The sequence below is a fragment of the Lonchura striata genome, chromosome 3 (assembly GCF_046129695.1).
Source record: "Lonchura striata isolate bLonStr1 chromosome 3, bLonStr1.mat, whole genome shotgun sequence".
NCBI classification, from domain to species: Eukaryota; Metazoa; Chordata; class Aves; order Passeriformes; family Estrildidae; genus Lonchura; species Lonchura striata.
The window spans coordinates 41,922,892-41,946,951 of record NC_134605.1 but is presented as its reverse complement, the minus strand read 5'-3'; the positions used below and the strand labels follow the sequence as shown (position 1 = coordinate 41,946,951).

Below are 24,060 nucleotides of genomic sequence, written 5' to 3'. Positions count from 1 at the left end.
GTTACTTTCTGCAAGGAAACTTTCTCCTGCCTTTTTCTCTGCCTAGAGGAAATGTGATAGGTCATAAAAAAATCTGAAACCTTTTATGTCTGAGTGGATAAAATAGGTTTGCTTTTTTGATACTGTGTCCTTTTGTTAGCCTTCTTCATAAATGAATGTGTTGCAGTGCCAGCAATTTTAAAGTGAGGGCCGTCAGACACAGCTTGGATCTTAATTTTGAAAAGGGAAAGCCTATAACTGGAACCAGCTGACATCTAACCCCTTTTTTATTCATGGGTATAATAAGCATGAAGCTGTGCCAAAATAGATGTGTTTAAACCCTACCTATGGGTGCCAGTCTGTGATTTCAGCAGAATCTGTAATCTGTGGAAGAGCTTTGTATATGCTGCTCTTCTCTTTCATTCTCTTGCTACCAGCTGAAGTGAACACCATCAATGAGAGCACTGAAATCCTTCACTTGAGCCCCGCAGTCACAACCGAGTACGTGGGTGAGAAACCGGAGAAGGCCGAGTTCTGTGACCGCTCCTGTGAAGAGCTGGGATCGATGTTCACAGAGCTCACTGGCCTGCGCATCGTGGTGAACAACCTGGCTGACAACCTCCAAAAAGTGGTAGGTACCTGCAAGTCTGGAGAACTGACAGGGGTCTGCTGTGCAGTGCTCTTTCCTTCCTTATTTTATGCTGGGGTATTTAACAGATTTCTGTATTGCATATGAACACCTGTTAGTGTATCTACATAATGTAAAGATGTCCTCTTTTCATTGACACTAGTTTGGTAGTTCTTGAGTACAACACTTTAGTCAAGGCTTGGTTTAAAAAAACACACAGACATATGCATTCATACACAGGGGAAATCCTTCTGAAGGCTTGGAAATTGAAAGCTAGTAATCTCAACCTTGCTTGCATGCTGTTAAAGTATGGGCTTTTTACTATGTTTACACCATTTATGAATACCTCAATAAGTGTCTACATGGGGTACCTAAACTGCAAGTAAATGTATGGGATTTTTATAGTTGAAGTATGATGGTAATGTTTTGCTGAAGTCTGGCCCTCTTCTTATTCCGAATCAGCTAATTATTTCTAAAAGCATTTTCTTCGTATGCCATATGTGTCAGGACTAAAGTCTTCTCACCTGAAGTGAAGCTGTAGCAGAGGAAAGCAAAAAGACTAAGAGCAGATTTTCCTTAGTATTGTCATTGTGTTTGTACCATTGCTAGAATTGCTATGCAGGACTGCAATACTTAAGATTCCTTATGAACAAAAAAATAAAATTTTTGATGGAAGAATTTTGTCAGGTTGTAGCTCGGTTTTGTCTATTTAAAACAGTTTGCTTATGAAATACACAGTTTGTTTTCATTAAATTCATCTTTTAGTCTGAAGAGAACCAAATTATGTGGGAACTGATTGGGCCTAACAAAACAATGAAGAACCAACCGGTTTGCTGGCAGGATGGCCGTGTCTTTGCAGATAATGAAAGCTGGATTGTGGATAGCTGCACCAAGTGCATTTGCCAGGTAAGGTTTTGGAAGTACTCTTCTCTGCAGAAATGAAGTTACAGTTCAACTGTCCACATCAGGTCATATTTACTTATAGTGTGGCTGGACTTAATGACATTTATAAAAAGGAAGTCCCTATGTCCATGATAGAACAAATCAAAGCATTTCAACAAAAACCTTCCCCAGATGCCTACCTTCATTTACCTCTCTGTGAGCATAAATTAGTAAATTGATTTCTTTGCCTTTAGGATTCCAAAATTGTATGCAATCAAATCACCTGCCCAGCAGTTTCCTGTGCCGATCCAGTTTTTGTTGAAGGTGAATGCTGTCCAGTCTGCTCTCATTGTGAGTATTTAGCTGAGGAGAAAGATGACTTTGAATAATGCCAAAGACTAAGATGTCAAGGCAGGTAAGATCAAATATAGAACTGTATGTATACAAAGATCATACAAAATAACTTGGGTGCTTGAAGTTACCCTCTGAAGGATCTGGTCTGTCTTCATTGATTATATTGGTTACTTAGAATTAAGGTGATAAACTGCTTAGCTATCTTGGGCATAAAATATTAAATGCATGTTTCTCCCCAGTCACGTTTCACATTTTTTTAGTCATTCAGAGCATAGGGTATAATTCTTATAATGTACTCTTGATCATGTTCACCATTATGCAGCTTTCAAAGGTGGGGCCACATATCACACTGACCTCTATTCTGAAACCAAAGGCAGTTTGGACTCAGAGTTTGGCTCAGTTCATTCTAGAGACAAGATGTTTTTCCTTCAAAGATCAGTGCTTCTTGCTTCAAAGATCAGTGTGCAAACACACTGCACACAAATTCATGAAGATCCAGGATTCTTATCTCAAGTAACCCCTCATTATATTACACCATAGTTCTGCACCATCAGTGGCAGCTTGGTAAAGCAAAATTAGAAAAGGAGAGTTCTCCATGTTAAAGTACATATTCTGCAGAAAAAGAAAAGGTAATATCTTCTAAGTAGGATAGTAGAGCAACTTTCAAAGCTAAGCACTTTTTCTTACCTCTTGCTCTGCAGCTGATGACAGTGAGGAGGGCTGGTCACCATGGTCCGACTGGACAAAGTGCTCAGTTACCTGTGGCTCTGGGACACAGATGCGAGGAAGGTCATGTGATGTCACCAGGAGTGCTTGTACAGGCCCCCACATCCAAACAAGGATGTGCAGTTTTAAGAAATGTGATCATCGCAGTAAGTAATGTATTTCTTCCTTTTTAAAAGCTTCTTTTGACATCTCAAAGCAAAACCAAGTTTAGTCAGGACAGTATGCACCTGAGAAATCCTATATGCACAATTAAAGTAGCTGTCATTAGATTCTTTGCCAATTTTCCCCTTTCAAATGTTTCTCCCTTTCCTGACAATTTAATAGGTATGTACATTCTGGGCTTAGCTATGTTAAAAAAAAAGATGGGTGATCCTTTCTTTAACATTATGACTGGAGTATTTTGTTTGAACTCTGTTTGGATATTACACTTAGTTTGTAAACATGATATTCAAGGCTGTGTTTACGTCTGCCATTCAATCATTGTTGGGCCATTCCATTAACTTAGCTGTGCTCAGGAATACAGTAATAATTGAAGATTTCTGATAAATATCAAACTACTTTATTATTTAAGGCACTTACAAGGATGATATTCCAGAAATACAGTAGTTAATGCTATTGGAAGTACCTGTGATATCCAGGCTGATATAATACCTAAGGCAATATCTAGCAGCTGAGGCTGCTAGATGTCCAAATGTACGTTTTGAACAAGTATTTGTTTCATTGGAAAAATTTATTTTTAAGTAAAATATCTGACATAATTGTTAGTCTTATATTGGTTACTGAAATTCCTAAGAAAGCTGTTCTTGAGTACCTGAGCTGGCATGCTGGGCTTTGTAAGTGAAATGGTGGGAAAGAGATGGGATGTTAATCAGATGCAGTGAGAGGCTCATTAGAAGGCTAACCTCATAAGTGAGTTTGTGTTACTGCTGCAGGTGGGCTGTTTGCTTGATGTGTCCTCTTTTCTCTGGCAGTACGTCAAGATGGTGGCTGGAGTCACTGGTCTCCCTGGTCTTCCTGTTCAGTTACCTGTGGAGTGGGAAATATCACCCGCATCCGCCTCTGCAATTCTCCTATTCCCCAGATGGGTGGGAAAAACTGTGTGGGAAATGGGCGTGAAACGGAGAAGTGTGAGAAGGTTCCATGTCCAGGTATGTCTGTGGTCTTGAATCAAAAGTAATACAATATTCCAGCTGGATTTCTTCTCTTTATTCAGATCTAAATGACAGTGAATTTCAATGATGGAAAACAAAATTTTATCTTATGAGTGAAATAACACACAAAGGTGTTTTGACAATGAAGACAAGAATGCAGTCAGAGGTTTTGTAAACCTTGCAAATTATAATTTGGCTTTAAATATTAAGAGTTTGAGAAATTTCCATTTTAGTGATGTGTCTCTGCATATCAAAAATAAACACTTCCTTTCTAAAAGGAAGCTCTCTGTACTTGTTAGGAATAGATATACAATCCCCCAATAGCCAGATTTCTTTGATATTTGTGCACACATTTTTTACACATTCAACACAATTGCTGTTATAATTCTTTCTTATTTGTCTACACTTTTAAACCTTTTTTAGACCTTTCATTCCATACACTTTCACTTTCCTTTTATATAATTTTTCCTCCTTTTTTTCTCTTTGCATATCTAATGGGCATGGCTTGGTCTTCTGAATTATTGGCCAAAAAATGCCTAGGAAACAGTTGGGTATTTTTCATTAGTTTCTGAAATATTGCTATCTCAGTGCAAACGTCTGCTAGCATCTTTCCACATACATAGTGAGGAACTGTCTCTAGTCAGCGATCTGATGAAGGGTTGTCATTGGCACCAGATATCCCCACTTTATTGCCTGTGATTCTCTGTTCTTTTACATATCTTAGTGAATGGCCAGTGGGGTCCTTGGTCTCCGTGGTCTGCCTGCACTGTCACCTGTGGAGGAGGAATTCGTGAGAGGTCTCGGCTCTGTAACAGTCCAGAGCCACAGTATGGAGGAAAGCCATGTGTGGGAGATACCAAGCAACATGATATGTGCAATAAGAAGGATTGCCCAATTGGTTGGTGTTCATTCTTTACTCAGTCTGAGTCACTATTATTGCTGTTATCTCTTTAATGGGTCATTATCAAGTCACACTACAGGAATCTGCTAATTATACCTTTGTTTCAGTAGAGGACATTTAACTATTTTGAGTGCTATTTAGTGGGGTTTTTTATATATTTGCAATACCAACTTTCTTGAAGAAGTATGCCTTTCTTAAATAGGGATTGAATATGCTCTAATGTATTCAACTGGGTGTAGCAATCTAATTTTTTCATATCAAATCAATAGTAATTTTTCTTAAATGCACTTAACCCTAACTTCAGGGGTTTCATAAGAGTCCATTGCAGCAAGTGTGATTTAAGCTACTGACCAGAGAATACCTGTTTCTTAAATGAAGTTTTACATGCCTTTTATGCTCCTTATTTAATTTTCAGTTTTGTGTGTCTTTGCCAGATGGGTGTTTGTCAAATCCTTGCTTTCCTGGAGCAGAATGCAACAGTTACCCAGATGGGTCTTGGTCCTGTGGGGCATGTCCAGCAGGATACCTTGGCAATGGTACCTTCTGCGAGGATCTTGATGAGGTATTGGCTTTGTTTCCATTAACATCAGGAAATCACCATGACAAATTCATTATTTGGGAATTACAGAGCCATCTAATTGATTGCTCCTTTTTTTTTTCTTTCTTAACCTGCAGTGTATAGCTGTGTCAGATGTTTGCTTTAAAGTGAATCAGGTCCATCGCTGTGTGAACACAAATCCGGGTTTCCACTGCTTGCCGTGTCCTCCACGCTATAAAGGAAGTCAGCCCTATGGAGTAGGGCTTGAAGTTGCCAAGACAGAGAAGCAAGTAAGTGATATCAAAGGGAATTTGATGGCTTTGAGTAATTCTCATCTGAAATATCTTTGAATGATGGCATAAGATAAACTTGGGTACCAAACAAAAATAGCTTGAAATAACTGTTGTTTCAGTGTATTTTTGGTTTCAGTAACAAAATACTGAATTTGGGATTGGGTTTTCTAAGGGTTTGATTTTTTTAGGTGTCTTCACAGTTGTATCAAATGAGCCTAAAATTCCAGGAGCAAACATTTCCCTGCTTTGCATTCCTTTCTCTGAGGTTAACATACCTGTTATGGAGAGTGGAAACTGAAGAATTAGGATTTTTTTTTTTTTCATAAATATGATTCTGTTAATAGCAGTGGTATCAGACACATGTCTGAAGTTCTCACTCCCTAAATTCCACTGGGCCAAAGCTTATCAGTGGTGAAGGACAGCAGGAAGTAGAAGTGAGGTTGAAGACTAGTCTTTCCTAGAAAAGACAAAAATGTTAAATTGGAAGTCATGGTTGGCCTTCTTCTCTTTGTTGCTGTTGATTCAATCTGTGGTTAGCTCAGCTTGTGAACTCTACGTGTCAATCATCTGTGTAAGATTCTCAAATACTGTCAATGACAAATATAGTGATAAGGAAGAGGTAACAAAACCGTTTGTGAGGTGAATACAAGAATTCCTTAGGGTCTCTTTGATTTAAGAAAATTGTCCTTTTATACTGTCAAGCAAAGCACTAAAGAAAAGAGGCGAGTACAATCGCCTTTCTGTTGCAATGAATTTCTGGGGTTTAATGACATCTGGAAGCATGCTAGATACAGTTTGAAATTGCTAACCACTTTAATTGCTTTTTAAATAATGTCCAATTTTTTCTGTGGTTTGTTTTAATTATTTTTATTGTACATATTTGTTGGAGTTGTGAACTGAGAGAGCAGTATAATTTATTAACCACAATCTCAAAACAAAGTTCCTGTCTTCAGACCTCTAACTGGTCTGATTTTGAAGAAGCTGAGGCACACACAGCTGGCTGTGATTATCAGGTTTCAGTGAATATGCTCCATCATTTCTAGGTCTGTGAACCTGAGAATCCGTGCAAGGACAAGACACACAGCTGCCACAAGTCTGCAGAGTGCATCTATCTGGGCCATTTCAGTGATCCAATGTACAAATGTGAATGTAGAACAGGTTATGCTGGTGATGGACGCATTTGTGGCGAGGATTCAGATTTGGATGGTTGGCCTAATAATAACTTGGTCTGTGCTGCTAATGCAACATACCACTGTGTGAAGGTAGGTAAAAAAAGGTTGATAAAATGCTATGTGTTAACAACATTTTCACTTTTTCCTAAGAAGTTGTGATTAACCCTTTTAATTCATGAAGCTGGTGGTTTCTTTCAGTAAGTTTTGACTGTTACAACATGCTCATTTTCTAGGAGATGCCATGAAATGTGTATTCACTTAATCTGGTAGGATACAATAAGGGATTCTCCAAATTAAATACAGAGTCCTCTGCTTTGGATTTTTTCCTACTCAGAACACATGGCCAATTGGGATGCTTGTAAATGGAGTTAGGACACTGAGCAGGAGTTGCCTAAAGCATGGGTGTGAAGCACAGAGCTAGTGAGAACCAAGCAGGGATCTCAGGGCCCAGGAGAGTGTGAAATCCTATGTACAGGGCTTGTAAAAAGACTCTGACAGCCATATAAGGGCTAGAGTTCAAAATGCTGTCTTGAACTACCCTTGTTTTTAAAGAGTTAAGCAGACCACACTCTGTGACAACTGGATTCAGAGCCCAAGATAATTTTTAACAGTAGGAGCCTAATGAATATGACTAATTAATGTACTCCTTATTGCAAAGGCTCACAGGACCAGGATGAGAGATTCAGCCTCTCTCACCCTTCAGAGATGTGAAATCCCAGCTCTCACCCTCGCAAGGGGAGTCACCTGAACTGCCTGCCAACATTGGCTCTGCATGTGGCAAATGGGACCTATCCAATCTTGCTGTGCAGCTGTGCTGTTGCAGTGAACAATGAAACATTACTACACCCATAAGAAAAATTAGCATCAGGATTCCTAAAAATGGTGGCATGTCAGTTTAATAGGGTATGTCCATGTGGTATATTCCCTGAGACCTGGTTCTGTGCTCATCTGAAGGGCACAGTAAGTCTTGATTTCATGGCCTGAGCTTCCTTCCAGTGGGAATTACTCAAAAATGGTGAGCTTCCTTGTAGGTCTTACCCTGATGCTGTACGAAACCAGGCTGAAAGTTGCTCTGCCAGTTTAACAATGGCTTAAATAGCTAAAGGAGCAAGGGCACCCCTGACAGGCAATCCCCTGGATCCTAGTTCTGAGTGGTAGCCTTGCTGATGGCTGAATTACAGGCACAATACAGAGGGGCATACACTGATTGCAGCAACAAGTTAAGCAACTGGGATGGAGGAGTTTTGTCAGAGTAGAAGGCATGTGCAGGTGTTCAGTTTTAAACACCTACCTGTGGGGCCACTGACAGAACTGGATTACCTGTGTATGTTCACTAAGAAGACACTCAAGTATTTTGCTAATCAGTAATGGCTCTAAGGGCAAGATTTTCTCTTCTGAGGTCTTTGAGGGTTTCTTTTCCCAGATCTGAAACATTTTTGCTGCTCCATGTTAAAGTGATATGCCTATAAATCTTCTAGAAGTTCTAGCAAAAAAATTCTGCTTAAAAAGAAAAAAGAAGAAAGAAATAAAAAAATGACTGATCTCTAGACTACTATAGTGGTTAAAACACAGACCAAGAGGCTAGGAAAGTTTGAAATCAGGCTTTTTGAGAGACTAAGTCACTTGTGTGCATCTGGGCTCTGTCAGCCCAGATATGAATGGGAATTTCAGATATGAATGGAAATTTGCGCCTCAAATGTTGGTCTTCCTCACTGTAATTGATGTTTGTTCATTGTAGATTCAGCCAACTTAGCTGTTGCACTTCATATATATTTCTTTCAGTTCCTGTCATCAGAATTTGCACGTGTTCACTCTTGATGTAACACAAAGCATTTGTTTTGGTTAGATACAACATGCTGAACCCATTCAGAAAAAACTGTTTCCAAAGTTTGTTTAATATTTTGTGTAATATGTGTTGATCTAATAGACACAAGTACTTCATTTAAGTACACTCCACCTGCCAAAAAAGAACCCTTAAAAATACCACAAATTTGCAGGCCCTTGTATTCTTTATAAAATCTCCTAGCTGAGTAATTTGATTTAAAAAAAACTTCTTTCCTTGAGCTGATAATGATTGAACATTAACTTACTCTTGTGACTATTTTCTTTCATTATTTCAAAACATTTTTTGTATTACTGGAAAGCAGTGTTAAGGTGGACAGTCAAGACTCTTCACAGGTATTTGATAAAAATGTTGGGGATTTGATATTTATCACAATATTTCCAGTACTCTTTTTCTTAAATTGTCTGTACTATTAGAACTGAGATTGAAAACATCTGACTATAATTCTAATTTTTTAGAGTATGTGTTACAAAAGAGGTATTTGTGCACTCTTTTGTCAGATTCAGTTTTGTGTGAGGTAGATCTGGAATGTGAGTGAAAATGAGAATAACAGTGTGTTTTCATAGATGTACTTATTCATAGCAAGTGGTAGAGTTGCAATCAATTTTAGCTGATTTTAGTATTTAAAAAAGGGGGATATTAAAAGGTTGGCAAGCTATTTTACTTATTTTTCAGTGTAACTTAAGATGTGTTTATACAAAATAATTCTTTACAAAGTTGTGGTGCAAAACAAAGAGGTCTGTTTGACTCCTATTTTTAAAGCCACATGAGTGCAAAGGTACTCTTTTGCAGAACAGTATAAGACACTTTTTTCAAAATCCTTTCTTAGAATGTTCCCCTTCATTGATGTGTAGTACTTTCCATTGCTGTGTAGTAAGTTTCCATATGAACAGCTGTTTCTGAAGACCTTCTCTTGGCTTGGTTTTTTATTTTTCTGGCAACAAAACCTGGTGATTTTTTTATGTGATCTTCAAATATATCTCATGAATTGTCTACAAAAAGTTATTGTAAGAGTGCGTGTCTGTGCGTGTGGTGTGTTTGTTCTTTGCTAGTTCCCTCTAAAATTTACTAGAAATGTCACACTAATAGCAACTGGGAAACAGAGTCATTTGCAGCTGCATTTCTCTTACTTTACAATATGAAAGCAGCAAATGAATACTACCTTTGCCAACAAAAAAACAGGCACTTTAAAAAGTACTTTGCTGATTGCTCTTGTTTTATAGTCTCTGGTGTACCATATCTACTCTTCTGCACAGGCAAGTTATCCTGACATAATGTAAACATAATGTATTGATTATTTCTTTTGGCCAGGATAACTGTCCCCTTCTGCCTAACTCTGGCCAAGAAGACTTTGACAAAGATGGCAAAGGAGATGCCTGTGATGAGGATGATGACAATGATGGTGTTGAAGATGACAAAGTAAGATGTGTATCTCTCTGCCGTATGTTTGACCTAATAATCTGATTTTAAGGAAAACCATTACAATAGATGTGAACTTTATTATTCAGATCTTCAATTGAGTTATTCTGCACTTCCTTCCCTGAATGATGTGTAGTGCAGAGTAAAGCTGTATTCAGTCAAAGGAGAGTAGTACTGTGCAGAGCAAAGCAGACTGGGGAGCCCCTGGAATTATGTTCTCTGTATCGGTTTTGAGTTCAGTTATGTACATTAAAACAGTTTAATGGAAAGTGGTAATGGATTTTTTTATATTGTAATGGAAGAATGGCAAGTCTACTGTGTTTGAAAAGCTGGTAAATATTATATATATATGATGTTATTTTTATTCATGGTAACTTGTTTCCAAAACAAGTTCCAAAACTTGTTTCCAAAACAAGTTCCAAAACAAGATCCTTTAGATCTGCCCAGAAGACAAATTAATTTACCTGCAGAGCCTAAAAGATAGCCATGTAGTCTAAAACCGTTGCCTTGTACAATCAACAGAAAGAGGCACTTTGAGAGTTTGCCTTACCCTGGCTTTTTAGAACATATTTAGGATAAGGGAACTGGTATTAGAATTTTACTGTTCCTCTTTGTTCCCTTCAGAGGCAACCTAGATGCTCTAGAGCTTCAGATGGTTAAAGTTGGGTAAGAGCTGTGTTCATTTGGTCTCTATTTGGAAAACTTAAAAAAAAAACAACAACCCAAATAATAATTTGATAAAGAAATATCATTTAGTAGGTGTATTTTTTAAATTGTAGCTAGAAATTGTTTTACGAACAGCGTAAGATTTTTACTTGCCTCTAATTGTATGAGTGAGCCAGGCTGTCCAGATGCCATCCTGTTACTACCATGACCTTCAGTATACGTACAGCTTGTCCACTGAAAAATAATGGATCAATATTTGATTTTTGAATTCTGTCCAAGCTGAACAGGAGTTACCACTTCATAATATGCTCTCATGAATTGTGATTTATATTGTGAAATCTTTTTTTTTTTTCTTACTAGGACAATTGCCCTCTTCTGTTCAACCCTCGCCAGTTTGATTATGACAAAGATGAAGTTGGTGACCGCTGTGACAATTGCCCCTATGTGCACAACCCTGCTCAGATTGACACAGACAACAATGGGGAGGGTGACTCCTGTGCTGTGGACATTGATGGAGATGGTATGATTTACCAATTTTGAGAATTAGGTGCTGTTCCACAAGTGCACTTTGGTTTATGTCCAGTAAGACGGGCTACTTGGTTTTATACGTGGAATAAAATTTGGTCTAGCAGTTCAAAAATACAGAAGACAGAAGGCTGAATTTTATTTGCCCTGTGTAGTGTGGTTGTCCATACAGTCCCTAAATGACTACAATTAATATTACTAAAGAATAAATCAGTGAGTCTTTATCAGTGTAATCTTTAAAAAAAAAAAACAAAAACAACTTTCTTTCATCTGTGTTCCAAAGTAATCAGGGTCTAATATAACACTTGTTGACTTTTCCTTTTCCTTTTAGGGAGGGAAAAGAACATCAAAATATTCACATAGTAAAGACAATATCCATAGTAATATGATCTGCTTTTCTATGAATGTATAAGTATGCAAAACTCACAGTAATCTAAATATGCATTTTTTGCATGTCTTAAAATATTGTTAGAAAGTGCTTATTTCCTCCACCAGTACATTCCTTTATAATCCCCATTTGATCAGAATTAAGATGGGAGAAAAACACTTAAATATTGTTTAAAAATCATATCCCTTTGTCATTTCAAATGTATGAGGATACAGAAATACTAAAAGTTGAAGAAATGTAGCTTTGGATTTTAAACATTTGGATGTTTTTGACTTTAGCTTCTGAACATTTGGAAGTTCTCTCATCCTCCTTCTGATCATCAGGTTCATACTAGTACTCGTGGTAGTTCTGCATTTGAAGAAAAATTCAATCATATGTTATTGGCTGAAAGATTATGCAAATCTACAGGGACAACGTAATACAGGGAAGGGTCCTTTTATCTTTCCCAGACAGATATACCAACATGTGTTTGTTTCTTTTCATCTTACAATTTTGAAGTAGACTGTTGGTTTTATAATGAAGTTTCCTGAGGAGGAGCAGTTTCTTTTGAAAATTTGGCATACTATACAACTAATGATGAACATGTTCTGGTAAAATTATTTAATGCTGAGGCAGCTGAATATTAATACAGTTGTTTCTATATAAAAGTTCAGAAGTTTGAACCTGATATAGCTGTGCATTCCATGCCATTTCTTAGAGTGGGGGACTAAAATCCAAAACAAATTATTTAAAAAAATTCCCCACCCCTTTATCTGTTATACAATGAAAAGGACTACATTCTAAGACATAATCAAGCCTTATTCTTCCATAGGAAAATACATACAGAAAACTTTGTCATAATAAGAAAAATTGATACCATAATTTTTTTTCTAATATTAGTTTTAACTATTTGTAGCAATGTTGTAATCAGAAAGATTGAGCCCCTTGCTTCTTCACTGGTGATTCCTGCAGTCTGTGGCTGTCTGTGTTGTATGTTGTATTATTTTGATTTTTTTTTTTAATATTTTGTTGGGTTTTTTTCCCCTAGACATTTTTAATGAACGGGATAATTGCCCTTATGTCTACAACACAGACCAGAGCGATACAGATGGTGATGGAGTTGGTGATCAGTGTGATAATTGTCCATTGATGCATAATCCAGACCAGGTAAATGACGAATATAGTCTCCTTAATGGTAACATCAAAACAAGGGCAGAGAAAAGACCACAGGAATAGGATAGGAATTGCTATCAGTCCCTGTACTGAACAGCTGAAAAGGTGAATCTATATTGCTCACTTTCACATCTCATATTGTGAGATTCCTTTGTATCAGATGAAAGGGAAGTACAGTGATGATTGCTTTAATCCATCTGCAAGTAAAGCCATGTCCTGCAAGTATTCTGGGGACCAGATCTTACCCACTGATAGAAGAATAAGTTGCCATACTAGCTTGAAGTTATGCTTGTACTTTTAGCACTGTTGTCATTGTGATATTTGTCACTACAGAAGCCCTTGAAGAGAAGTGTTGAACAATTAAGTACCATGCTGTACTTTTGTATTGAGTAAAAATAATAAAATTATTCTGTACAATTCTTTTTTGGGGTAGACTGATGCAGATAATGACCTTGTTGGTGACCAGTGTGACAATAATGAGGACATAGATGAAGATGGCCACCAGAACAACCAGGATAACTGCCCTTACATCCCCAACGCTAACCAGGCTGACCATGATCAGGATGGTAAAGGAGATGCCTGTGATTCTGATGATGACAATGATGGTGTCCCAGATGACAGGGACAACTGCCGCCTCAGATACAACCCTGAGCAGGAAGACTCAGATGGTAAGAGCAAGGTCATATGAATTTCATCTACTTCTTAGTATCTGATTTTGATTTTGTAGTATTAACATTTGGTGAAGAGAGACTTCGCATCAAACCAAGCTTCTTTTGACATTTGAGACACCATGGAATTCAATGGAACTAAACTGGTCAGTTTGATCAAGGGTTAGAGCATTAGGAAACATCTTTGACAGGAGCTCAAACATGCACATACTTAATTATAGGAGAAAATCTTTAACAGTTTTTTTTTTAAACAGAAAAATCCATGTTTTTGTTAAGATTCTTATTTTCACATTTAATTGAAATATTAAAAGCGTCAGAAAGTATTTAAAATATCTTGAATTACAAATACTTTAAAAAATGAAAAGTGAGCTGTTTCATTTTCCATCTGAAAATTAAAATGGAAAAAAAATGGTTTACTACTGTATTTTATTTTGAAAAATAGACTATTTCTTCAGGATATTTTAAGTCTATCTTTTTGTTTAATTGACTCCTGAGCAACTTTTCTCAAATTGTCTTTACAGACTGCTTTAAATATGTCTTGATGATATACATGTCACAGTTTAAAAAAATGGATATGTAATTGCCCTTTTTTCCTTTTTTTTTTGTAAAATGTTGTTGGTCACCTCAGACAGTACTTCTCTGTGCTTGGTATTATTTAAATAATTAAATAGCAATAGTTTTGCAATTTTAATTTTGAAAATGTTTATGACCCTTTAAAAATCACCAAATATGTTTGCAATAATGACCCTCGCAACAAATGCAGGTAAGCAGTTTCTGTTCCAAGTTATACAGCTTGATGGAGCCGTTCCATGGCTGTGCTGTAGAAATTGAAAGCAGAATTTATTACCTACACAATATGTTTTTATGTACATTTAGAAAGATAAAATGCTGAGCCTTGTCTGATTGCCTGCTAAGACAACTGCTGTCAGTAGGAAGTTTCTGGTTGGTAGTCAGTAGTAGCTCTTAATTTTAATAACCTTTCAGTCCTGTATGTTTCCAGAATATCTTTGTATTTTCCAGTCCCTGGAATAGCCCCTTAATTTCATAAATCCAGAATAAGGGTGACCACAAGCTGATATAGCTTGTCATCTATCACCTGGTTTTTGTAAAGGAAACTACATTGATGTATGGATTATCGATTCAGAAAAAGCAGATATTTAATCAGTTTAGCCAGCTCATCACTGTCATTAGCAGCAGGTCCAACAGAAATCTTGGAAAAAGGGTAGATAGAGCAAAAAATTGTTCCCATGCTCTTGAAGATGTTAGTTTTAGCATATAAAGATGAGGCCCTGGAGAGAGCTGTTGGATGTGACTGGATAAACAAACACTTTCTAACTTTCCTTGACAGGGAATGAATGTTGTCAGCAGCAACTCACTACCAAATGAGCATCAGCTGGACTTTTAATGAATAATTAGATTCTTCTGTGAATTATCTCTTTGATTTGGCAAAGGAAACAAAATGGGAAATTAATTCCCTTTTCTCCAATGAGTGCTAAGACAAACAGGTGGAGGAACAGACAGCTGGTCAGGATTTGGAGTTGTCTATGGCAGATAGCCAGCATGGAAAATGGGAGCATTTCACCACATATTTGAGCTGCACAGAGCCCTGAGATACTAGATGTTTCAATTTTCTCTAATTACTCTTTTCATTTTTGGCTATTGCCTAAAACTTGTTCTGCTTTTTTGTCTGAAAGCTCCATACTTGGGTAATGCTGCGTTGGTTAGTCATGGTAACGTTGCTTTCCGTTTTTCTGTGAAGTATCTAGTAGTAGGTCAGTATTGACTGAGTTGGGTCATTGCTGTTTCCCACTGTGTTAATTCCCATGTTCTTAGGGCAGTCATAAACACTGGGGAAAAAAGCCCAAAAATCAGATGCTCTGCTATGTGAGGATAGAAACAAATTAGTGGGCAGCACTGGGTTTGCATTAGTACCCAATGTAATATCCAGTGGTTTCTGTTGTAAAAATTGGAGCCATTTGGGAATTTGTTTCTATGCTTGTCTAGCCAAGCTTTTCTACAATATTTTCAGGTCTTTGTGCTATTGTATGGCATAGAATAATAGTCATTGGCAATGAGCTTTTTTTATAAATGCCTCCTTTCACTTCTTGCTTGTTGAGGCAAGTCATGTCTCCTTGTGTCCATTAATATTATAGGTAAACTAAGAAAGGAAATAATTTTTAGTTTTTCTAAAGTATTTCATGTAGTAAAAGTGTTGAGCAGAAGCATAACTATAGATGAGCTGTACATTTTGTTCTCTAAAAACTTCCTGCAATCCATATAACAAAACTTAATTTTTTCATTCTTCTGAGGCTAACCCTGTTGAATGAAGTGCTGCCTTCTTTTCTCATACATTTTTTTGAAGCACTATGTTATTTATAAGTCATATTGTTCTACCTACAAGTGGAAGAGTGGCTAAGCATGTATTCTCCCTGCTTTCTTTTGACATAGAGGTGACGCATCTGCAATCTGGAACATCTTAGATGGATTGTTGCAGAAAGAATATTAAGACAGTGATAAGAGTCTGAAAAATAGTTTAATATGATCAACAGTATATAAATATTTAGTAATGTAATGTGTGGAAGATTAAGATTTTAATGCTATTCTTTGAATTGATTTGCGCATCACATATTTAAATGTGGTGTTATATCCACATCTGGAACAAATTAAACTGAAAATGTAATGCAAGCATTAGTGAATTACATTGACACAGCAAACTTCCAACTTTTCCCACCCTGATTCCAAAGTGATGTATAAAGTGGGGCTGGATAAATTGCTAACAATTGCCTCTGCTTATTCACATTGCTTACAGGTGATGGGAGAGGTGATATTTGCAAAGATGACTTTGACAATGACAATGTTCCAGATATCTATGATGTGTGCCCTGAAAACAATGCCATTAGTGAAACTGATTTCAGAAAGTTCCAGATGGTCCCTCTGGACCCCAAGGGAACGGCTCAGATTGATCCCAACTGGGTTATTCGCCACCAAGGCAAGGAACTGGTACAGACTGCTAACTCTGATCCTGGAATAGCTGTAGGTGAGTATCATTTTGTCACCTCTGGAAAAGTAGCAAGTGATTCTGTGATAAGGAAAGGGAAAAAAAGGTTGATAAAATGGTAGAAAAGGTAGGAAAAAAGGTACACAAATGCATGTTTTTAGTGCTGCAAATGTTGGACTTACAATGGAGGCAGTGTATATGCCCGAAGTATAAACAGCGCAATGCTGCCTGCATTTTTTGTCCATTCATCTCATCAGTGACTGTAACATACATAAAATATACAATTGAAAAAATTTTGTAAGTATAGTGTCTGCTGTCTTCAATGCCCCTTGTAAGCCACTTATTTCTCTCCAGAAGTCTTCATGCAGGCAAGTGTAATTACCTCCACTTCTACAGGTGGGGGAACTGAGAAATACCACTTATGTCTCCTACCAAAATTCAGGATGTAGCTGGGACTCTTGGGTGTGTGTAACTGGATCCAGCATTGTAATGCAGTGATTTGTCTCTCTTGTCTTCTTCCAGGCTACGATGAGTTCAGCTCTGTTGACTTCAGCGGGACATTCTATGTTAACACAGACCGTGATGATGACTACGCTGGCTTTGTCTTTGGCTACCAGTCCAGCAGTCGGTTTTACGTTCTGATGTGGAAGCAGGTCACTCAGACCTACTGGGAGGACAAACCCACCAGGGCTTATGGCTATTCTGGTGTGTCGCTCAAAGTAGTGAATTCAACAACTGGTACTGGTGAGCACTTACGAAATGCTCTCTGGCACACAGGAAACACCCCTGGACAGGTGAGAGATGCACTTTTAGGCAAACAATATTTTAAAGATAAGGGACATGTTTAAAAAATTTCCTTTCACACCTCAATTTTTGCAGATGTTTATCAGTGTTTTTTAATTCCCTTATTAGTAGTGTCAATAGTAAAACATTCATTGTATTTCAAAGACAGTCACATAAAAGGGAAGATGAGGTGTGATCAAAAGGAACATGAGAGCGATGTCTCAGTTATGCACAAATCCTTTGTTGCTTCTGTATTGGCACTTGCTTCTTTGGTGTTCCAGCTTGTTTGAATTGCACGTGGTTTAGAGTACAGTGACAGAAAAAGAGAAAAGACATTGAAAAAAGAGAGAAAAACTGCTGCTGTTCCAGATAGGGTTGAACCATGGAAAAAACTTGTTCATTTTGGAAATTAGGTTAGTAGGGCTTCACATGTGGATATGAATTCACAGGACTGTTACTGAATGGGAATTTTTAAGGAGCAGCCACAGGCAGTAACATCTGTGCAAGCTGCAGTTCCTCTCCCTCACTGGAGGCACTCATTCAGCATCAACTCTGTCAGCCTGGTTGTGTGTATGTGCAAACCTGAAGAGTTCCAGAAGCATTTGGACAATACTCTTGGACACATGTGACCCCTGGGGATGGTCCTTTGCATGGCCAGGAGTTGGATTTGATGATCCTTGTGGGTCTCTTCCAATTCAGCTGATTCTTTGATGTCATAAGGGAAGTCAAGGTTCAATGCTTTAACAGTCTTCAGTGACTCTAGCTATGAAACAGCAGGAGAATAATTGATCGACAGTTTAAGGCAGAAATTTCCATTACTTTCACCCCATAAAAGTAGTATTTTGATGATACAGTCAAATGTTAAGCTATTTTCAGTTTCATACTCCTCAGAAAGTAAGCTTTGGCAGTTGCTGTGGTGGATGTAGAGTTACTGGGGCATGGTGTGTTTCTAATAAGGCATTTGTATTCCTACTGCAGGTGCGTACTTTGTGGCATGATCCCAAGAACATTGGCTGGAAAGATTATACTGCTTACAGGTGGCACTTGATTCATAGGCCTAAAACAGGATTGATAAAGTAAGAAATATTTCTGTACTTCTACATTTTCTAGTAGCAATGCTTTGTCTCTATTGATTTAAAAGCTGTTACCAGTTTCATAGTTGTTTCTGATAAATATGTTACTTCTGTGACTGTCCAACATTTTGGGAACACTTTATAATCTTCAGAATAATTTATTTTCCTTTTCAGATATATGTAATTTAATCTGGATGGTTCAATATTTATATCAGATAAATACCCTTAAAAAAAATTGGCCTCTTTCTCAGTAGCTTTTCTGTAAGGAGACCAAAAATTCGTGAGCAAAACTCAAAGCAAGATTAGAACATGAGATTGCTCCCCAGCATGAGGGATTTCAGTGAATGAAAATAATTATAAACATGAGCATTGCCTCAGGGAAGTAGGCCAAGGGCTTGTCTCCTTCAGCATCCTGTCTCCTGTAGTGTCTTATACAAGACAGTGCAGAAGTGGCCATGAGCACATCTGTAAGGCACACAAGGAGCTGTGGCAAATGACTTTCTGTAGAGCCCAGCTGTTTTTAGCTGATGTTTCAAAGACTGAGCATTAACTGCTCATGTCAGTTTTATCTTCTACTAACTACTGGAACTGTAAAGGATATTTTTCATGGGGTAGAGTCAAGCCTTACCGCCAAAGGTCTTGCTTGTGCTTACATGAAGGAGGTTTTCATTTGTCTGTGAAAGACAAAGTGTAGACAAATTAGGATAGACTAAGTTACGTGGTTTTGTAAAGAAAGAAGTTTATTTTTCCTTCAGTGTATTGCAGTGCAAATAATTGACTGATATAGGTCAAAAAGAAACTTTTTTTTTTCATTCATGTTGCTGTTTACCTGTAAAGTCCTTTATACAATCTACATAGTGTCAAACAAAAGATGTTACCACCGGTATCACATTAGATTAATCTAACATAGCAAATTCTGTGGTTTGGGGCACTAAATTTCTCCATACTTAAGGGTGTTCTGATAGAAAATGAATTAATTATTTTTTTCACTAATGAAGTCATGAAACAACTTATTTGTACAGAAATATCAATTCCATATGAACATAAGAGCTATGTAATTTTTCTGGTGGGTTCAATGAATTATTAAACTCTTTCCCATATGTTTCGGGTTCTTGATATTTTGAGAATTCTATTAAATAGGATTACATTAACATGAAAATCTATAATTTTTTTACTCTTCTTTTCATTGTCCATAAAATACTGATCTGAGGGAGCTGTTTCATACTTATCTTTGTGCACTTTTCAGGAAACAGAACACTTTATTACAAGTGCTGGACATGCATTTCTGTCTAAACAGAAGTCTGCCCCTACCTAACCACTGAGTTCTAGAAGCTGCTCAGGGGTTGTGATCCTCATGTGAAGCCATCTTGCTGTGTATAACTAATGCATTGTCAATTGAAGCAGGACAATAATCCCTGACTCCAAAGACTAGTCTAATTAACCAACTATAGAGTAATTTCTCATTTGGCCAAGGAGACTGAGAGCCTAACAATCTCAAAGTCTCCCAGGAGAAGCAGAGGATCCAAGTTTGTGGAAATGTAGTCTCTCTGATAAAGAAAGAAAATGAAGTGCTGACTTTAGAGGTCTTTTGTCTCCAGGGTTGATACCTGCAATACTAAAAAAGACCCCCAAGAACCAAAGAAACCAAGTTCTCCTTTTCCAATATATTATTAGTCTAGCTCTTTGTGTCCAAATCCTTCCAGCTTTCACTAAGCTCTTAAAATGTCTGAAATTGAGATTCAGCATGTCTCCAATTAATGCTTTGTTTGACTAAAGCGATGGTTCTTACAATTTCTGATGTTGGCCCTTGCACCTAAAGATAAGTAAATCAACTGTTCACACAGCTGCAAAGACAGCTTTGTTCAGTGATGTGACAAGGTTGTGTGCTAACCCCTGAGTTCACTGGGACAAGGGCTTATCAGTGAATGCTAGTACATGACATAGTTCATTCCAGGAGACATGACTGTTCTAAATAAAGAACTGGGAAATCTTTTGCAGATGGTGTGCATGAAAACACTAAAGGAGCAGCCCTACTGCTTTTGATTAATGTGTTATGGCTGCCAGCCACATGGGTGTGAGATAGAGATGAGAAGTGATCCCTGCAATGAGGTTGGGTTTTCTGGTGCCTTGTTAAAATTAATTCTGTTCCAGTTTTTAGAGACTGTTACCAGCTCTTACACTGGATGCTGTATTATCCTCCTTGTTTAATTTATGTTCTTCTTTACAGAGTGTTGGTTTATGAAGGGAAACAAGTCATGGTGGATTCTGGACCAATCTATGATACAACTTTTGCTGGTGGACGATTAGGTCTTTTTGTCTTCTCTCAAGAGATGGTCTATTTCTCTGACCTCAAATATGAATGCAGAGGTTAGTTACAAAAAAATGTTTGGAAGATGCTTAAGCCTTTCATAACTTGTGGAACAAGCACAAAGTGTCTAAATGTAAAGTATCCTCTAAATGAAAAGCAATCTGTAGTATCATAGCATGGCATAAACCTTTGGTGAAATGCTTGCCCCTAGAATAATCTCAATTTGAATAATAAACCCCAGATGTTTAATACTATCCACCTGGAAAAAATAAGGTAGAAATTTCTGAGAGAGACTTGCTTAGAATTCTCTCTGTATATCCACTGTCCTCTGTAGGCTATTTCAGTATGTCCTCCTGTTTGTAGAAAAATGAAGAACAGAAGGTGTTGTGCTACATCTCCTAAGTGTATCATGGTGGAGTTCTTGTTTGATTGACTTCCTAAACAAAAAAAACCCAATCACAATTAATATACTTTTCCCTTTTCTTTCAGATGCTTGAGCAGTGGTTGCTGCATTACCAGCAAAGTACTGTAGATGCTATGCAACCCAGACACCTCAGTGTACCCTGGTACTCCCAGTTTCTATTTTTGTGTACCTCCTGTCCTATTTCCTCATGCTCCACTCTCCAGGATCCTCCCAGCTGCCAGGAGTGTTTCAGCCACCCTTCCACCCAAGTGCCTTCTCACAGCCAGGACTAACGAAACCTAAACGTGAACGTCGGACCCACCACTGAAGCAAAAGCAGATTGATACGTTAGAACATTTTTGTAGAGTGAAAACTTAGCAAAATGTGTTTGTTTACTTGTCTTTTTTAAAGAATGACGTTTACATATAAAAAAATGTAATTACTTAATGTATTTATATATATGGAGAAAAAGAGGGGGGATGATGATTATCAGTTGTTATGTTTAAGTGAGGAAAAATATCTCTTAATTTTTTTGGGTGTACGGTTGACACTTCCTAGCTCTGATCAAGACTGGACTTGTAACACAGAGCTTCTGGGTCTAATTTTAGCAAAGTAATGGAGGGTCACACCAACAGTAAAAATTACTTTGGATATTAAAGATCAGTTATAAACATTTCTTGATTCAAAAAGGTGCTTAGTTGTTAAGGATGCTCTTAGTAATACTCTTTAAAATTATTACTGGTAGAACTGTCAAATTTGCAACCTAAAACATTCTTTAGTAGGGGCTTTATTTAGGCCAAACAGAATTGAACTAGAAACTCTCATGTGAAAGGGAAGAGTGATTTATTTAAACATCTGAAGCTATCACTATTGTCTGACTTTCAAAAAATTATGTCCAGTTGCCGTGTTTTCATCATATTCTGCATTGCCTTGTAATAAAGAATATACCATGACTATGTGGAGCAAAATGAACCTGAACCACTTTTCCACCTCTGCTGCAAAAAGCACTTTGACATCCTGAAACCTGATGTGGGTTTTTGAAAAGGCGGCAATGCTTGCCATTACTTAATTTGGTAACATATGAATTTAAGGTTCCATTTATAAATATTTTGTTAGTATTTATTGTGATTATAATGCCAAGCTACCTTCTCTGATAATTGATTTTAAAGCATATAATCCATCAATACACAAATAATAATAATGATCCATCAATAAATTCACAAATAATGGTATTTTAAACCAATTTTTGAAAGCAGATCACAATATGTAGATATTGTCAAAGCATGGCCTACACTTAAGTATAGTTCCATGGGTTATAGTCATGTATACTTTAAAATTAAATGAATAATAATAAGGAATTTACAAATGGAACCTTAATATATATATCCAGTTACCCTTATTTTAATATTTTTGTATTGTTACCTATGTCTGCTGTATATAGAACTTCTTAAATAATGCTGAAGGGGTACCAGTGTTTATTCTAAACAGATACAACAGTTACTCAGATAAACAATCATATAGACATGTTTAACATTTTTGTTTTGTTTAAGATTTATGAGCGTTGTTCATAAAAATAACACAGGCTGGTGTAATTTTATTCATAGATGGGATACCTGATGGAAGAATACAGTACCTCTGCCTTCTTCTAGGGCACAGTGAGCTAAATGTCCAATCAACTTTTTCTCCTTTGAAATAGATTTTGTGGCTGTATTCATTAGAAAGGAATCAACAGTTGCTGGCTTTATTGCACATTTTATAGTATTCATATTATCAATTTTTAAAAAATTTTTAGCTTGTTTTGTTGCTGGTTTTTCTTTTGTTTTGGATTATTTTGTTGTTTTCACAAGTCCTCTTCATGAGGTTTTTAAATATTTCAGTTTCTTTTCATGTTTCAAGTGGCATCCCCAATTTCCAAGTGGAAGGGAGGATGACTTCATGAAATATAATGAGTAATGGCTGTGTAGGGTTTTTTGTTTTGTCAGACAGAAACATCAGTTTAGGGATGAAGATGTTAATATTTGGACTGTATCATAATTTTCCTATTCTATGTAAATTATTTATGATGGGTTTTTAAATTTCATTTTCTTTTTTTTTCCTTGCAAGTGTGTGTGAGAGAGTGAGACTAATGAAATTTCATTTTGTTTTGCCAAAGATTGTAAATAATTATTTATTTGTTTACAAGGACAGACATTTATCAGTTGTTGTCCTGATTCATTTAGTCAGATCCTCATTTATATATATATATATATATTTAGAAATTAATAATAGGAAATAAACTGTAAAAAGGTTTTATAATCCAAAATCTGTTTACCTTTTTTATAGTTACAGTTTTTCTTTAAAGAAAATATTCCATTTTGCTAAGCCCTTAGCTAAGCCTATTGTCTTGCTGTAAACCAGGTTATTTCAAGCAAACCAAGAAATCTGTTGCTTTGTTAAAACATCACTGACTGTCTTCTAAGTTTGTAAACAGCAGGTTTCCTAGTATCTCTGACAAGACATCGTTCCCCATGAAGTCTTTATCTGGCAAACAATCACAAATTTTATTTATAGCGTTGTGAATGAGAAATTTCTGTCCTGCTTCTCTGTATTTGGCCCATGTGTTTGAACAAATATATCTTATTTTGCAACTGCTGCTTCTGAGTCCCATCTGAGTCATTGGGATTCACTGGTGTGAGTCGGGATTGCCTGCCTGCTGGAGAATTTCAGGAACCAGTGAATCATCACAAACCAAAGAGAATAAAATACAATAAAATAATTCTTAGCATGAGATATCTTTCCTATGAATATAAACAACTCACAGGGAGGGGAATTTGAATTGCATTAGGAAAAATCATGCCAAGCATGTCAAAATGCCAGTTTTGAGCTGTGGACACAAGGTCTAACTTTTCTTGGCCTTACAAATACCCCAGCTATTTGGTTTCCTAGGCTTTTTATTCCCATGAGTGTACTTGAAACACTACACAAGAAAGCCATGTAGCTTTCAGAACATTTATTGGTGAGTCCTTTAAACAATACAAATGTTCAGTCTTGTAGACAGCTGCAAGGACATCAATGACTGACCTTATTCAGCTAATGGAGTGTGGTCAAGAACTTATTGTCCACTTTCTCAAGAGTTTTGTAAACTCTTTGGTATGGATCTTCATGAGAGTTTTGAACATGAGCACTTATTTATGGTTCTATGGGGAAAAAAATCTCTTCATGGCACCAAAC

General features: G+C 37.0%; 1 protein-coding gene across 1 annotated transcript in view; it reads left to right on the top strand.

Moving 5' to 3' along the window:
- LOC110477384 (thrombospondin-2) overlaps window positions 1–23,477 on the top strand; it is a 31,675-nt gene extending 8,198 nt beyond the window's left edge. Inside the window, exons 5-22 of the mRNA XM_077782099.1 lie at window positions 417–610; window positions 1,373–1,513; window positions 1,744–1,840; window positions 2,545–2,715; window positions 3,541–3,717; window positions 4,445–4,618; window positions 5,056–5,183; window positions 5,297–5,449; window positions 6,496–6,714; window positions 9,779–9,886; window positions 10,913–11,072; window positions 12,493–12,611; window positions 13,051–13,285; window positions 16,095–16,322; window positions 16,806–17,077; window positions 18,045–18,142; window positions 20,367–20,506; window positions 20,937–23,477. Coding sequence (XP_077638225.1) covers window positions 417–610; window positions 1,373–1,513; window positions 1,744–1,840; window positions 2,545–2,715; window positions 3,541–3,717; window positions 4,445–4,618; window positions 5,056–5,183; window positions 5,297–5,449; window positions 6,496–6,714; window positions 9,779–9,886; window positions 10,913–11,072; window positions 12,493–12,611; window positions 13,051–13,285; window positions 16,095–16,322; window positions 16,806–17,077; window positions 18,045–18,142; window positions 20,367–20,506; window positions 20,937–20,944 — 2,822 coding nt within the window. The 3' untranslated portion in view covers window positions 20,945–23,477. The remainder of the gene's footprint in view (window positions 1–416; window positions 611–1,372; window positions 1,514–1,743; window positions 1,841–2,544; window positions 2,716–3,540; window positions 3,718–4,444; window positions 4,619–5,055; window positions 5,184–5,296; window positions 5,450–6,495; window positions 6,715–9,778; window positions 9,887–10,912; window positions 11,073–12,492; window positions 12,612–13,050; window positions 13,286–16,094; window positions 16,323–16,805; window positions 17,078–18,044; window positions 18,143–20,366; window positions 20,507–20,936) is intronic.
- Window positions 23,478–24,060: the final 583 nt, after the last annotated feature.